This window comes from Callithrix jacchus, chromosome 1, assembly GCF_049354715.1.
Source record: "Callithrix jacchus isolate 240 chromosome 1, calJac240_pri, whole genome shotgun sequence".
NCBI lineage: Eukaryota > Metazoa > Chordata > Mammalia > Primates > Cebidae > Callithrix > Callithrix jacchus.
In genome coordinates, this window is record NC_133502.1 from 148,431,312 (window position 1) to 148,449,211 (window position 17,900).

The 17,900-nt window shown below is 39.3% G+C and overlaps 1 protein-coding gene across 1 annotated transcript in view; it reads right to left on the reverse strand.

Moving 5' to 3' along the window:
* Positions 1–2,728: 2,728 nt before the first annotated feature.
* The window catches only part of LOC144578705 (uncharacterized), a 77,129-nt gene continuing 61,957 nt past the window's right edge, over positions 2,729–17,900 (reverse strand). The window contains exon 6 of the mRNA XM_078345990.1: positions 2,729–2,850. Coding sequence (XP_078202116.1) covers positions 2,792–2,850 — 59 coding nt within the window. The 3' untranslated portion in view covers positions 2,729–2,791. The remainder of the gene's footprint in view (positions 2,851–17,900) is intronic.

Sequence of the window (17,900 nt, forward strand, 5' to 3'; positions counted from 1 at the left end):
GCCCCTCCCCCGCCCTCCTGTGCTCACGTGACCGCAGCCCGCAGCCGCGCGCAGCCCGGGAGGCGGGAGCGGGAGCAGTATAGGCCCCGCCCACAGGGGAGGGGACCGCGCCGGAAGACCCCAGCTCTTTAGGAACCGGAGAGAAGACAGCGCTAGGTCCACGGACAAAGCGTGGCACTTGACTCCACTCTATAACTTCATGGGCCAGCAATTTAGGGGATGTGGGCCTGGTTACAGCTGAGCATGCCTTTTCTCTTCCCCCAGGACCACGGTTCTTCAGACCTGGAGCCACTTTCAGAAAAGGTTATTAAGTTGGACTGAATAGAAAAAGGGAAAAGTTTGAGACTGCAGAAAATGGAATTCCTGGGGACGTTAAACTGGGCTATGATGAAGCAGATGGGGTTTCCTTAATTACAGCAGGACACACCTAGTATCTAGAGCCTGGAAGTCTTGGTCAATGATTCTTCCTAATATGTCGGTTTCTCAGCACTAACGTTCCTGCTACTAAAATGAAGTGAGAAATTAATTTCTGAAGTAAATAAACTAAAATTCCTAGAAAAGAGATAAGGAAGCAAGGAGAATGAGCCTTTGAAAAATAGTCTTGACAAAGATTGGCATGACGGCATGGAAGAAAGAGCCCCAGATAAGGACTAAAGACCTTGATTCAAATTGGTCTTTACACCTCACCAGATATAAGACTTAGTAAAGCTGGCGAAGATATTGACCCTCATTATATTGGGTAGGAATTCAAAGGAATGAATCCAGGGAGACCCAAGCATTGGAACTAAAACCATGCCTGTTCCATAATCGGAGATAAAGAGGCAGCGCTAGAAACCCTGCCCTCCTTTTGCTGGCAATAGGCACATCGTCACCATCTGTCTAGAATCTACCATAACCATAAATATTTGGGAGTCATTGGCATTATATGGTATTATATTCTATTTAAAGCTATGAGACTAGATTAGAAGATGAAAGATTTATTGCCAACTAGACAAGTCCCCAGAACTCCAAACTTGTATCTAACAGTTTATTCAATGTTTCCTTCAGATATCCAATATACATCTCAAGGTCAACTTGTCCAAAACAGAACTACTGATTTTCCCCTTGAAATCTACTCTTCCTGCAGCTTATTCCTCTCAAATAGTAAGTCCATCCTTGCAGTTACTCAAGCTGAAACCTTTGGGATTTTGGTTTGGCCTCTTTCACACCTCACATCTAATCCATCTGGAGATTGACTCAACCTTTAAAGACATCCTTTCACGTTAACACGTCTCCCCTGCTACCATTCTGGTCCAAGCCACTTCTTGATCATTGCAGAAAGCCTTCAGACACATGTCTCTTCTTCCCTCATTGTCCCTCTTCGCCCTACAGTCTGCTATCAGCAGAGCAGCTGTGCAATTATTTCAACATCTAAATTAGATCAGATCACTCTTCTGCACAAAACCCTTTAATGACTCCTATTTCATTTAGAGTAAAAGCCAGAGTCCTTATTAGGGCCTTCTGTTAGGCTGTTCCATCATGACTGTAAAGAAATGCCTGAGACTGGGTAATTTATAAAGAAAAGAGGTTTAATTCACTCATGGTTCTGCTGGCTTTACAGGAAGCATAATGTTGGCATCTGCTTGCTTTTGGTGAAGTCTCAGGGAGCTTTCAATCATAGCAGAAGGTGAAGCAGAAACAGGCATGTCACATGTTGAAAGCAGGAGCAAGCAAGAGAGAAAGGGACAGAGAGAGAGAGAGGTGCCATGCACTTTTAAACAGCCAGATCTCATGAGAACTCACTATCACTATAAAAGCACCAAGCCATGAGGGATCCACTCCCATGATCCAAGCATATCCCACCAGCTCCCACCTCCAGCACTGGGGATTACGACTCAACATGAGAGTTGAGTGGGGACAGATATTCAAACCAAATCAGTTCTCCTCTTTCATATTCTGGCACAGCCCCTTACCCTCTGAGCTCTCCTCTGTCCACTCTCCCCTTTTTTACTCTGCTCCAGTCACACTTGCTTCTTTGCCTTCGTCAAACACCAGTAACACCACACACTCATGCCTTTGGACCTTTCCTTTAGCCTTTCTGTATGTCTGAAACACTCATCCCGAGTAAGTTTGTATGACTAACTCCCTCTCCTCCATTGAGTCCACTCCAATATCTTCTCAGGAAGGCCTACCCTGACCGCTTCATTTAAAATCACAACTTACCTTCTCCCAAAACTTGGAATTCCCCTTCTCCTCTCTACTTTTTTTTTTTTTTAGAATGTATCACCTTCTAATATACCATGTGATTTGCTTACTTATCATAATTATTATTTGATTCTGTCCTTCATCCACTTTAATATGTAAGTTTTACATGGGTCATTTGTTTTATTCCCTGGTATATTCCAAGTAGTTAGAGCAGTGTCTGGCACCTAGTAGGTCCTCAATAAATATTTGTTGAATAAATGTCTAGGAAGCACCTGTTACATCGTGGTGCTGAGCAATCACTAGCTTTTATTATTTCCCTACTTTGCTGCAGGAAGGGGTTTTTAGACTCAGCCCAGTAAGTGGGCTTGGTGGCTGTGTAGCTGACAGAATTACTCTTGGCCTGACGAAAGGAAGCAGCAGATCTTCAGCAATGCCAACTGTTGTCATGAGGAAATGCAGATCTTTTCATTTTTCAAGCAAAACCAGAAATCCAGTGTTTAAGTCCATTCTCTGCTGCTATAACAGAATACCACAGACTGAGTAGTTTACAATGAACAGAAGTTTATTTGGCTCATGGTCTGGAGCTGGGAAGTCCCAGAGTGTGACATCAGCATCTGGCGAAGGTCATCCATCCCATGACAGAAGGGCAGAAGGCAGAAGTGAGCTCTAGAGACACAGAGAACAAATCAAGCCGAATTCATCCTATTTGTCACCCTATACACCGGGGATAACTAACCCACTCCCACAGTAACAATTAATCTATTCATGAGGGCAGAGCCCTCATAACCTAATCACCACTTAAAGGCCCCAGTTTGCACTGTAAGAATGGCAATTAAATTTCAAAATGAGTTTTGGAGGGGACATTCAAACCATAGCATCCAGAAATGTTTATAAGAAATCTGATCTTTAAATATCGGCAAGTACATTTTTCTCCCTATTTTTGAAACACTGTGTAGGCCCAACAAAATACTTATGAATGAGGTACCAGTTTACTTTCTCTGGTTTAAGACATAAAAAGTGTTTGTACATAAAAATCGGCTTTTTCCAACTCTAAGCGATGAACTCAACAATTATAAGGATTGTTCACTTCCTGAGCCTGAAGAGATCTTTGATTTGATAAATAACAAGCCTCAAGTTCCTTAACCCATGCCAGATAAACATTATTTACAATGAACCCACATTCTGGAATGTGTAGGACACTCCACTTCCAAAATTCTGTCCAATTGGCCACATAGGTGCTATATTTAGTTTCTGCAACCATAACAAAGTACCAGAAACTTAAATAACAGAAATTTTAGCTTAAATAACAGAAATTTGTTGGGTCTCAGTTCTGAAGACCATGGAATGTGAAATCAGGGTATCAGCAGGATTGGTTCCTTCTGAGGATTCTGAGAAAGAATCTGTTCCATACATCTCTCCTAGCTTCTGGTAGCTTTAGACATTCCTTGCAGACATTCCTTCTGTGTCTTCACATTGTCTTCCCTGTGCATATCTGTTTGTGTTCAAATTTACTCTTTTTATCAGAACTCCAGTCATAGGGGCTGCCCTAATTACCGCATTTTAACTTGATCACCTCTCTAAAGACCTTATTTCTAAATAAGGTCACTTTCTGAGGTACTAGGGGTTAGAACTTCAACATATCTTATTGGAGGATATGATTCAACCCGTAAGAGCCACCAAGATCTGTGTCCAGAAATGTCTACATTTCATCATCCAAACAACTCCTTTTTGTCTATGCTCAGATGCAACACGATATTCTAGGTAAAGTAGCTTCCTCATATGTAATCTACCTGACCTTTGCAGTGTCCCTTTAAAATGTGTTTCATTCTGTGCTTCCAGGATTTGCTTTGGGAATAAGGTATATTGCTTTAAAAAAAAAAAACCTGAAACACTCTTAACCTAATAAAAATTGATTTTATAACGTCAAAGCAAACAATAAAAGCATACACATATTAAACCTTACATTTTAGAGCTACTGCTAACACAAAAAACAGTCTCTTTGAAGAAGTTGAAATGATGAGTTCAAACTTGATAGTATAACCAGAGGCACATTCTCTAGGAATTGATTGATATTATATATACAAATGACTTGGCACACTGCCTCAATAACCCTTCAATAAATGACAACAGATATCACTATTTATAATGCATGATTGGGCACTATTTTTGCAAAATCAACTTTTAATCAGGCTTCTTAGATAAAGTAGCAGGAAACCAGTTCTGACATTACATAAAAAGAAATTTATTGAAAGTGCATTGAATAACAGAGAATGGCCAGGGAGGCTGCCAGTTCAGGCTTAGAAAAAAGACAGGAAGGAAAAGACAGGCAAGGCCAGGAGTACAACCACCATTTCACCACAAAATCAGTCTAAGACATAAGGATTAGAAATGAGGAAGTTAAATTATCTTCATTTGCAGATATCACTGTATATCCCCAAAAAAATCAACTGAAAACTTACTATAAACAAAAAGAATTCAGAAAGAAAGGGCGAGGAGGTAAAAATTAACATTCAGAAATCAGTACAGTATTCTTCACATATACAAACAATAACCATTTAGGAGATACGATGGAAAAAGAGGCCCCATTTAAAATAGCAGTGAAAACAGATAAAAATTCTAGGACTGGATTAGAATATTCAACATCCTGTATATATCAATTCTCTCTTAATTAACTGGTAAATTGAATGAGATTCCAATAAACATATTAACAGGGTTTTTTCCTAGACTTGTATATAAAAAATTAAACAAGCAAGACTAACCAAGAAAACTTTGAAAACAGAACCAGTGAAGTTAGATGTAGAAAAATATTATAAAACATCAATAATTTGACATTTGAATAGACAAAACCAATTAAACAAAATACAAAGTCTAGAAATTGACACAAATAAATACACTTACCTCATTAGAAATGCAACATCTCATATCCGTGATATAAAGATAAATGGTTTGCACAAATAAGGAGCCATTTAGAAAAAGATAAAGTTGGATCCATACTTCACATATCACCACTTCACATATCACCTTCAAAGATGTAAATTTAAAATACAAATCCATAAAAGTATCAGAAAATAAAACAAATTAATTATTGTATGATTTTGGACTCCTACTAAGCCTTTAAATTCCAGAGAAAAAAATGTTTTAAAAACTTGATTATAAGATTTTCCCAGGTCAGACATGGTGGCTCACGCCTGTACTCCCTGAACTTTAGGAGGCTGAGGCAAGAGGATCACTTGAGCTCAGGAGTTTGAGACCAGCCTGGGCAACATAGCAAGACTTCATCTCTACTAAAAACCAAAAAAATTTTCGACATTGCTTATAGAAAACAAAAAAATTATCTGGGCACAGGGGCACACACCTATAGTCCCAGCTACTCAGAGGGTAAGGTGAGAGGATCACTTGAGCCCAGAAATGAAGACTGCAGTAAGCTATGATTGTACCACTGAAATCCAGCTGGGCAATAGCGCAAGACCCTATCTCCAAAAAAAAAAAAAAATTTGCATAGCCAAAACTAAACAAAACAAATAAAGGTAAAGTCAAAAGACAAATGACAAATTTGAAAAAAGTGTTTGAAACTCATATCACCTAAAGAAATAATTTTCTATATTTTTTTTCCCCAGTGTTTAGTCCTAATGTAAGTTTGGCTTGAAGATTTTTTTCCCCATATAGGTAACTGCACCTAACTGAATGTGTAAATGGACTGCAACCAAATCTTGTAACAAATAGTGAAGTCTTGATTAATCATAGAAGCCATATTTTAATCACTCACAGGTGGCCAACTGTTCAAAAAGTGTTTTTAAAAGGGAAATTTTGAATTGTAACTAATCTGGCTGTTTTTGTATTTTATTTTTGTTTTTCACATGTCACTTTTTTTCTATGAAATTTTTTGGACCATGCAGCTGTGCCAGTCTCTCTCAACCTATTTTGATTTGGGGAGTTGTGAATTGTTTTTTGTTTAATTAAACTTTGTTAAATTTAATCTGCTAAATTTTGTTTTATTTTTGAAAGCTGGCAAATGAGAATTCCTGATGAAAGCTGTAAGACCTGCTGTGTCTATGTGTCTGTATGTCTGTAGCTCAATATGTGTTACATGTATGTGATAATATTTGGGGAATGAAGCTACTTTTAAAATAGTTGGTAAAATAAAATAAGAATGACTTCAGAATTGTCAGTTAAATATAATTCAGACATTTTTGCCTGGATATACTCATCAGATGGGTTTATAATGTCTCTACTACATGTTTCAAAGTCATAAAATGTGGCTTCTTTAATTTTTTATACTTACTGATTTGTCTGTAAGCTTTTGGTTTTGCATTTGAACCTCTGGATTCTGGTGTCTGGACAGGTAGCTGTGGTGAGGACTGGGGACATATTCTCGGCACCTTGACCACCAGCTGTAAGGCAGTCAGGCCCACTATAGCCTCTTCCTACCTGTCCCAGTTTTGCCTCCGGCTATGTTAAAGGAGTTGGATCCTCCAGGCATTGTCTTCAGAGTTGTCTTCTATCCTGTGCCTACCCCTGGTATGTAAGTTCAGGAACCAGATGCGCCGTGCCCTTCATAGGCCTTTTGAGTACCACATGGCTACTTACGACCCAGGAAAGACATTAGGGAGGATACCTGTGTCATAGTTTCAGTAATTTAAAACTTTAAAGTTCATATTAAGTAAAGTAATAGATAATCATAAAATGGCTGAATCATTTCTAAGTCAGTTAAAATATTAAACATTAATTATCAAACAAATTTAAATGTGTATACTTTAACATCTTATGGTATTTAAAAAGCTAAATATATTTAGAACTGATAAACAAAAATGTGAGAAAGCAAATCTAATAATTATAAAATGTTTTCATCTATAAATACTGATATAAAACAACTCAAACTTATTTCCTAGGTTTTCTCTAGAAATTAGGGTTAACGGCCAGGCGTGACAGTGCATGCCTGTAGTCCCAGCTACTTGGGAGGCTGAGGCTGGAGGATCGCTTGAGTCTAGGAGTTCTGGGCTATAGTGCACTATGCCAGTCGAGTGTCTGCACTAAGTTCAGCATCAATATGGTGAACTCCTGGGAGCAGGGGACCACCAGGTTGCCTAAGGAGGGGTGAACTGGCCAAGGTCAGAAACGGAGCAGGTCAAAACTCCCTTGCTGATCAGTAGTGGAATCATGCCTGTGAATAGCCACTGAACTCTAGCATGGGCAACACATCGAGACCCCATCTCTTAAAAAAAAAAAAAAAAAAGAAAAGAAAAAATTAGGGTTACTTGTTGGGTGGCTCACACCTGTAATCCCAGCACTTTAGGAGGCTGAGGCAGGCAAATCATGAGGTCAGAAGTTCAAGACCAGCCTGACCAATATTGTGAAACCCTGTCTCTAATAAAAATACAAAAATTAGCTGGATGTGGTGGCACGCATCTGTAGTCTTAGAAATTAAAGAGGCTGAGGCAGAAGAATCGCTTCAACCTGAAAGGCAGATGTTGCAGTGAGCCGAGATCATACCACTGCACTCCAGCCTGGGCAACAGAGCAAGATGAAAGAAAGAAAGAAAGAGAAAGAAAGAAAAGAAGGAAAGAAGAAAGAAAAGAAAGAAATTAGGAATTCCAAAAAGCAGACATAGACGTGACCAACATCAATATAATCATTAGAGAAATCCAAATCAAAACCACAATGACATCACATCTCACATCAATCAGAATGGCTACTACAAAATAAAAAAATAACAGATGCTGGTGAGGTTGTGGAAAAAAGACAGTGCTTATACATTGCTGATGGAAATGTAAATTAGTTCAGCCACTATGGAGAGCAGTTTGGAGATATCTCAAAGAATTTAAAATAGAACTATCGTTCAACCCAGCAGTCTTATCATTGGGTATACACCCAAAGGAAAATAAATTACTTTACCAAAGCGATACATAAACACATATGTTAATCACAGTATTGTTTACAATAACAAAGACATGCCCATGAACAATGGATTGAATAAAGAAAATGTGATACATATACACTATGAAATACTATGCATTCATAAAACATAGTGAAATCATATTCTTTTCAATAACATGGATGCAGCTGGAGGCCATTATCCTAAGCAAATTAATGCAGGAACAGAAAACTGAATCCTGCATGTACTCACTTATAAGTAGGAGATAAACATTGAGTACATGTGAATACAAAAAGGGGAGCAATAGACACTGAGGCTTACTAGAAAGTGGAGGATAGGAGATTGGAAAACTACCTAATGGGCACCATGCTCACTACCTGGGTGACAAAATTATTTCTACACCAAACCCCAATAACATGCAATTTACCCCTGTAACAAAACTGAACATGTACTGTCTAAAATGAGGAAAGTTGGAAGGAAAAGTAAAAGAAATGAAGGTTACTAAGAGTATACTAATTCTGTATACAAACTGTAAAACGAAAAGCAAGGGCTGGGCATGGTGGCTCATGCCTGTAATCCCAGCACTTCAGGAGGCTTAGGTTGGAGGATTGCTTGAGCCCAAGAATTCAAGACCAGCCTGAGCAACCTGGCAAAACCCTGTCTCTACAAAAAATACAAAAATTAGCCCAGGTGTGGTGGCATGTGCTTGTAGTCCCAGCTACTCCAGAAGCTGAGGTGGGAGGATTGCTTTAGCCTGGGAGGTTGAGGCTACAGTGAACCATGATCATGCCACTGCCCTCCAGCCTGGGTGACATAGCAAGACTCTATCTCAATAATAATAATAATGGAAAAGATAGATGGGATTTTAGTGAAAAACTTGGTAAAAACATGAAAATGGCCTTGGATGATGGGCACTATGAAAGCCCAGACTTCACCACTGTACAATTTATCTATGTACCCCAAAACCACTCATACCCCTAAAGCTATTGAAATGATAGAGACATAAAAATGTGTGTTTAATGAGAAAAAGATAATTTCATCTCATTTAGAAGTTACTTAAAGATTATTTCAAATTTAAAAAAATTGAAATATATTGTTAAAGCTAAATAAATATAAAGTGAAAAAAATTAATTACAACATGTTATAAAAGGTTTATAAAAGTCTTGTGTAGTCAAAAGATGTCTGAGATCAGATAATTTGGTTTATAAGCTTTTAGTAAAATTAGCTTTCCTATTCATAATATACAAATACAAAAGTAAAATATGGGTTTCTCTTTTAAAGAAAAATTTTCATGTAGTATTAATAAATGGTAAAATTTTTCTGCATCTTTTAAGTAAATGACAAAAAAAGACAAGAAGAGAAAAAGAGAGAAATTGTCTGTCTTATGCTGTTTCTTAGGTCTGTTGATTGTTTGGAAAACTGAGTCACCTCTCAAAAAATGTTTTTTGCTTTTAAAATCTTTTATCGTTTTGACTACATGAATATTATTTTACAGTGACTTGTGATCCTATTTGGATTGTTTTAAACCTTTGACCTATTTGATGTTTCTCAAAATCAAATTTTGAATTAGAAATTAAGTCTTTTTGACCTCCAACTAACTTTGAGATGCTACAGAGGGCTCATACAAGATTCAAAAAAGAGATAAACAGTTTATTTGATATGTTAAACTATGTGAAAAGTATTGTGAAATAAAGAATAATGTTTAACCTTCTTCAAGTTACATTTTAATAAATATGTTTTTCATATATGTTCCAAAATTATATGAGATTCCTAACATTCTGATATGTCTTGATATGTTATCAGTCATAATTATGATTATTATGTTAAATTATTGTAGGCCACAGAAGTAACCAAATTTCCTTGTCAGTTGTGTCTTTACAACCATTTGAAGTCATTTTCACAGCTAGTTAATTACTTAATTCTGAAAGCGTTTCTAAAAACTCTTTACAAGCAAATGAAATTCTAGTGTATTGTGTCTTCAAAGTAGTTCATGGAAAAGATCAAAAGGACCCTAACAAACTTACTTAAATAGTTTTCTGATGACTTTGAAATCAGATCATTTGGACTGGGAAAGAATTTCCAAAAACTCTAAGAAAGAGACTGGTTTAAAAACTGATAACCCAAGCAGGACAAAAATTAGTTGAATACCAAAAAAATACTTTGCCAGTTTTTCACACTTAAGCAGCTGGTACTGAAATTGTTTAGAAATGCAATTTGAATGAATTCCATGATCCATATCAAATCACCTATGATAACCCATCTAATAAACAGTGGTAGGCACCTGAACTAGAAAAACAAAATTAGAATTTAAGAAGATGTAAATCCAGTGTTAAGCATAGACTCAGAACCTAGATGGCTGTCTAGTTATTCCTGAGTCCCTAAAGCTTTCATTATTAAAAGCTGTGCATTCCAGGCTGGGCACAGTGGCACACCTGTAATCCCAGCACTTTGGAAGGCTGAGGCGAGTAGATCACAAGGTTAGGAGTTCGAGACCAGCCTGATCAACATGGTGAAATCCCATCTCTACTAAGAAAAAAACAAAAAACAAACAAAAAAAGCTGTGCATTCCATGACTCTTCAAGAAAGAAATAAGATGATCCAAATAGGATATATATTGGCAGCTGGGCATGGTGGCTCACACCTGTAATCCCAGCACTTTAGGAGGCTGAGGTGGATGGATCACTAAGTCAGGAGTTCCAGACCAGCCTGACCAACATGGTAGAACCCCATCTCTACTAAAAACACAAAAATTAGCCAGGCATGGTGGCATGCACGTGTAATCTCAGCTACTCAGGAGGCTGAGGCAGAAGAATCATTTGAACCAGGGAGGCAGAAATTGCAGTGAGCCCAGATTGTACCACTGTACTCCAGCCTGTGCAACAGAGTGAGACTCTGTCTCAAAAAAAAAAAAAAAAAACACAAAGAATATATATTGGCATGGTGACTATTCTAAATTGCTAAAATTGTTTATGACCAATGTTTGGTTTCTCAAATTCATAATCCTGGAAAGACAATCAAAATTTCAGGTACTTTTTTTTCTACCTGATGGGCCATTTAAAGAGTTATAGCAGAATTTTACTCATCATTTTCAATGTATCTTTTCTGGTGATATAAAAGATCTCCCATGCAAGGGGGCTGATGTTATAACAATAGATAGAAGGTTATTTTTAAAATGTGTTTTCCTTCTGGGACATTCCTGAAGAAATTCAGGAATGGACAAGTTGTAAAACAGTTAAATAAGGTATTACAGATACAGTAACATTAGACAAACTAACTGACTTGACTGGATTTCCTTGGTCAAAGATATTACAGATTAATGACAATCAGATCTACTCCCAGTGAAAACATAAGTGGACCTCTTTTACAGTAGTCACTAAAAGGCCTAGACTTCTAATAGTAAAACTTCAAATATCTTCTGTTTCTAAAGTCTGACATAACTAAATGCTACAAGTCTTTAATGCTCATGTGGTTTGGATATTTGCACCCTCCAAATCTCATGTTGAAATATGATTCCCAATGTTGGATGCGGGTCCTGGTGAAAGGTGATTGGATCATGGGGGTGGATCTCATGAATGGTTTAGCACCTTCTCCTTGGTGATAAGTGAGTTCTTGCTTAGTTACTTCACATGCAACCTGATTGTTTAAAAGTCTGGGAACTCTCTCTCACCTTGTTCTCCCTTGCTCCCTCTGTTGCCTTGTAATACCCTGGCTTCCCACTTTGCCTTCCATGACTGTAAGTTTTCTGAGGTCCTCAGCAGAAGCCAAGCAGATACTGGCATCATGCTTGTACAGCCTGCAGACCATGAGCCAATTAAACTACCTTCCTTTAAAAATTACCCAGTCTCAAGTATTCTGTTATAGTAATGCAAATGGACTAATTCAAATGCATTATGCCTAATATGGTTTGCATATTTTCCCCCCCAATTCTTATGTTAAAATGTAATTTCCGGTGTTGGAGGTGGGCTTGGTGGAAGGTGTTTGGATCATGGGGGTGGATCCCTCATGAATGGCTTTGCATCACCCCTTTGGTGATATGTGAGTTCATGCAATATCTGGTTGCTTAAAAGTGTTTGACAACACCCCTGCTTGCTCCCACTCTTGCCATGCAATGTGTCTGCTCTGCCTTTGCCTATCACCATGACTATAAGACTCCTAAGACCCTCACCAGAAGCTGATGCTGGCACCATACCTCCTGTACACCCTGCAGAACCATGAGTCAATTAAACCTCTTTTCTTTGTAAATAATCCAGTTTCAGGTATTTATTTCCTTTATAGCAACACAGGAACAGCCTAACACAATGCCCAAGTGTATTTTCATCAAGTAAAGAAAGCTTTTCATGCTCCATGGACTGAAGACAATCCAACCCTTCATGATCTAAAACCCAGAGATCAACTCTTCTGAAAATGTTCAGAGAAAGACTGTCCTTGCCACTCACACTACAGCAAAACTTTGGAAGCTTGAAACTTGGGTTTGTAATCTCACAACTCAGAAAGGCCTCTTCCCACTCTGGGAACTATGTACCCATTAGACACCTTAAGGTGAAGCTAACCAGCAAAGTTTCTCCTCAGAAACAGACAACATCCTAAATCTGGACAGCTTTCCCAAGATGACAGATTAATGATCAAGGCTTCTCTATCATGAAGCTCTTACCCATCAACTTTTCCCTTGCTCACACCTCTATGAACAATAAAACTAGGCTGGGTGCAGTGGCTCATGTCAGTAATCCCAGTACCTTGGGAGGCCAAGGCAGGAGGATTGCTTGAGGCCAGGAGTTGAAAACCAGCCTGGGCAACACAGTGAGACAACTGTTTGTGGTCAAATTATAGGTTGACTCCCCTATTCCAAATATATAAAAAATAATTTGATGGACTTGGTGGCATCCACCTATATTCCTACCTACTTAGGAGGCTGAGGCAAGAAGATCACTTGAGCTCAGGAGTTTGAGGCTACAGTGTGCCATAATCACAACACTGCACTCCAGCCTGGGCAACAGAGCAAAACCCTGTCTCAAAAGAAAAACCCATAACAGAGAGGAGAAGATGGTGCTATAGCAGCAACTCAGGATTGCAGCTCCCAGTGAAAGTGCAGAGGGTGAGTGGACACCGCATTTCCAGACGGATCTTTATTGCCAACAGACCAGGAGATTCCCAGGTGTAGGGGCCCCAGAGGACACCAGCGCAGTGTTTTGGCCGGCACCGCAGCGCAGCAGCACTCCATACAAAATACACTGGTCTGGTTGCCCTGTTAAACCAGCAATTTGAGATTAGGGAAGGCAGATTAGCACATTGATCTGATTAAACAGGACTTAAACAGAAAGCCAGGCCAGGAGATTCCCGGGCAGCGACATTGTTTCAGCCGGCACAGTGGGTCGCCACATGGGAAATCACACAGATCCGGGCACCCTTTCAGCAGGTGACTGGAACCCCTGGGAGACAGTCAACCGTTCAACTTAAAAAAAAAAAAAGAGGGCTCTGAGGCAGGGAGCCAGGTGATCAGGCTCGGCGGGTCCCACCCCCACAAAAACAAACAAAACAGCAATTGGAAACACTTGAGGTTGAGAGTTTCATGGCAAGCACAGCTGAACCCAGGACAGTGCAGCTCATGGGGGAGGGGCATCCGCCATTACCGAGACACTCCACCCCTACAGAGGTACTCTGCCATTGCTGACGCTGCCTGCCATTGCTGACGCTGCCTGCCATTGCTAAGGCAACCCACCGCTGCCGAAGCAACTGGCCATAACAGAGACTCCGCCATTACAGAGGTGGGCCACCATCGCCATGGCAGTTCTAACCACACCCATATAAACAGCACTACAGGGAATTACACACGGCAGCAGGGCAGAGCCCACGGCAGCAGGGCGGAGCCCAGAGCAGCTCAGCATAGCTGCTGCAGACAGGCAGTGACTAGACTGCCTCCTTGCTGGGCAGGACAGAGCAACGGATACTCATAAATAAAGTCCAAACTCCCCAGGACAGAGCACCTGAGGAAAAAAAGGGGCTTTATGAGTTCAGCTGAAGCAGACTTAAACGTTCCTGCCTAGTAGCCCTGAATGAACAACGGAGCTAACAGCTCAGCACTTGAGCTCTGATAAAGTACACACTGTCTCCTCAAGCAGCTCTCTGACCCCCATATATCCAAAGAGTCACCTCACAAAGGACTGATCAGACTGACATTTGGCAGGCATCATTCTGGGACAAAGATAGCAGAAGAAGAAACTGATAGCAACCCTTACTGTTCCGCAGCTGCTACAGGTGTTCCCCAGGTAAGCAGGGCCTGGAGTGGACCTCAGCAGTCCTACAGCAGAGGGGCTAGATTGTTAGAAGGAAAACTAAGAAACAGAAATACTTCATCATCAACAATCTGGATGTCCACTCAGAGACCCAATCAGAAAGGCAGCAACTACTCAGACAACAGGTGGATAAATCCACAAAGATGGGAAGAAACTAGTGTAAAAAAGGAGGAAAACACCCGAAACTGAAACAACTCGCCTCCTACAGGGGACCACAACCCCTCACCAGCAAGGGAACAAAGCTGGACAGAGAATGAGTGTGATGAAATGACAGAATCAGACTTCAGAAGGGTTAATGAGAAACTTCCATGAGCTAAAAGAACACATTCTAACTCAATGCAAAGAAACTAAGAACCTTGAAAAAAGATTTGAGGAAATGATAACAAGAATGGACAACTTAGAGAGGAATATGAGTGAATTGATGGAGCTGAAAAACACATGAGAACTTCACGAAGCAGGCACAAGTCGCAACAGCCAAATTGACCAAGCAGAAGAAAGGATATCAGAGGTTGAAAATCAACTCAATGAAATAAAATGAGAAGCCAAGATTAGAGAAAAAAGCGCAAAAAGGAATGAACAAAGTCTCCAAGAAATGTGGGACTTTGTGAAGAGACCTAATCTACGTTTGATAGGTGTACCTGAATGTGATGAAGAGAATGAATCCCAGCTGGAAAATACTCTTCAGGATATTATCCAGAAAAATTTCATCAACCTAGGAAGTCAGGCCAATATTCAAGTCCAGGAAATACAGAGAACACCACAAAGATATTCCTCAAGAAGAGAAACCCAAGGCACATAATCATTAGATTCACCAGGGTTGAAGAGAAGGAGAAAATGCTAAGGGTAGCCAGAGAGAAAGGTCGGGTCACCCAAAAAGGGAAGTCCATCAGACTCACATCAGATCTCTCGGCAGAAACCCTACAAGCCAGAAGAGAGTGGGGACCAAGATTCAACATCCTTAAAGAAAAGAACTTTCAACCCAGAATTTCATATCCAGCCAAACTGAGCTTCATAAGTGAAGGAAAAATAAAATCCTTTGTGAACAAGCAAGTACTCAGAGATTTTGTCACCACCAGGCCTGCTTTACAAGAGCTCCTGAAAGAGGCACTACACATAGAAAGGAACATTCAGTACCAGCCATTCCAAAAACATAACAAATGCTAAACAGTATCAACAAAATGAAGAATCTACATCAACTAATGAGCAAAACAGCCAGCTAGCATCAAAATAGCAGTATCAAATTCACACATAACAATATTAACCCTAAATGCATCAATCAAAAGACAGACTGGCAAATTGGATAAAAAGCCAAAACCCAATGGTGTGCTGTATCCAGGAAACCCATCTCTCATGCAAGGATACACAAAGGCTCAAAATAAAGGGATGGAGGAAGATTTACCAAGCAAATGGAGAGCAAAAAAAAAAAGCAGGAGTTGCAATTCTCATCTCTGTTAAAATAGACTTTAAAGCAACAAAGATCAAAAGAGACAAAGAAGGTCATTACATAATGGTAAAAGGATTGATAAAACAAGAAGAGCTAACGATCCTAAACATATATGGACCCAATACAGGAGCACCCAGATATATAAGGAAAGTTCATAAAGACTTACAAAGGGACTTAGACTCCCACACAATAATAATGGGAGAACTTAACACTCCACTATCAATATTAGACAGATTAACCGGACAGAAAATTAACAAGGATATCCAGGACCTGAACTCAGACCTGTTACAAGCAAACCTGAAAGATATTTATAGAACTCTCCACCCCAAATCCACAGAATATACATCCTTCTCAGCACCACATCACACCTACTCTAAAATTGACCACATAATTGGAAGTAAATCACTCCTCAGCAAATGCAAAACAACTGAAATCATAACAAATAGTCTCTCAGACCATAGTGCAATCAAGTTACAACTCAGAATTCAGAAACTAACTCAGAACCGCACAACTTCATGGAAACTGAACAACTGGCTCTTGAATGTTGATTGGATAAACAATGAAATGAAGGCAGAAATAAAGAAGTTCTTCGAAACCAATGAGAACGAAGACACAACATACCAGAATCTATGGGACACATTTAAAGCAGTCTCTAGAGGAAAATATATAGCAATAAGTGCCCACATGAGAAGAGTGGAGAGATCCAAAATTGACACCGTATCATCAAAATTGAAAAAGCTAGAGGAGCAAGATAAAAAAAAAACCTCAAAGCCTAGCAGAAGACAAGAAATAACTAAGATCAGAGCAGAACTGAAGGAGATAGAAACATGAAAAACCCTTCAAAAAATCAAGAAATCCAAGAGCTGGTTTTTTGAAAAGATCAACAAAATAGACCACTACCCAGATTGATAAAAAAGAAAAGAGAGAATAACCAAATAGATGCAATAAAAAACGATAAAGGGGAAATCACCACAGATTCCACAGAAATTCAAACCATCATCAGAGAATATTACAAACAATTCTATGCACATAAACTAGTAAACCTGAAAGAAATTGATAAATTCCTGGACACTTGTGTCCTCCCAAGCCTAACCAGGAGGAAGCCAAAACTATGAATAGACCAATAACAAGGTCTGAAGTTGATGCAGCAGTTAAGGGCCTACCACACAAAAAAAGCCCAGGTCCAGATGGGTTCACAGCCGAATTCTACCAAACACACAAAGAGGAACTGTTACCATTCCTTCTGAAACTATTCCAAATAATCCAAAAAGAGGGAATCCTTCCCAAATCATTTTATGAGACCAACATCATCCTGATACCAAAACCCGGCAGAGACTCAACAAGAAAAGAAAACTTAAGGCCAATATCCATGATGAACATAGACGCAAAAATCTTCAATAAAATACTGGCAAGCCGATTGCAACAGCACATCAAAAAGCTTATCCACCATGATCAAGTAGGATTCATCCTGGGGATGCAAGGCTGGTTCAACATACGCAAGTCTATAAACGTAATTCACCACATAAACAGAACCAAAAACAAAAACCACATGATTATCTCAATTGACGCAGAGAGGGCATTTGACAAAATTCAACAGCACTTTATGCTAAAAACCCTCAATAAACTCGGTATTGATGGAACATGTCTCAAAATAATAAAAGCTATTTGCAACAAACCAACAGCCAATATCATACTGAATGGGAAAAAACTGGAAGCATTCCCTTTGAACTCTGGCACTAGACAATGATGCCCTCTCTCACCACTCCTATTCAATATAGTACTGGAAGCTCTAGCCAGAGCGATCAGGCAAGAAAAAGAAATAAAGGGTATTCAAATAGGAAAGGAGGAAGCCAAATTGTCTCTATTTGCAGATGACATGATAGTATATCTAGAAGACCCCATCGTCTCAGCCCAGAAACTCCTGAAACTGGCAAGCAACTTCAGCAAAGTCTCAGGATACAAATTCAACGTGCAAAAATCACAAGCAATCCTATACAACAATAACAGACTTAAAGAGAGCCAAATCATGAACAAACTGCCATTCACAATTGCTACAAAGAGAATAAAATACCTAGGAATACAACAAACAAGGAACATAAAGGACCTCTTC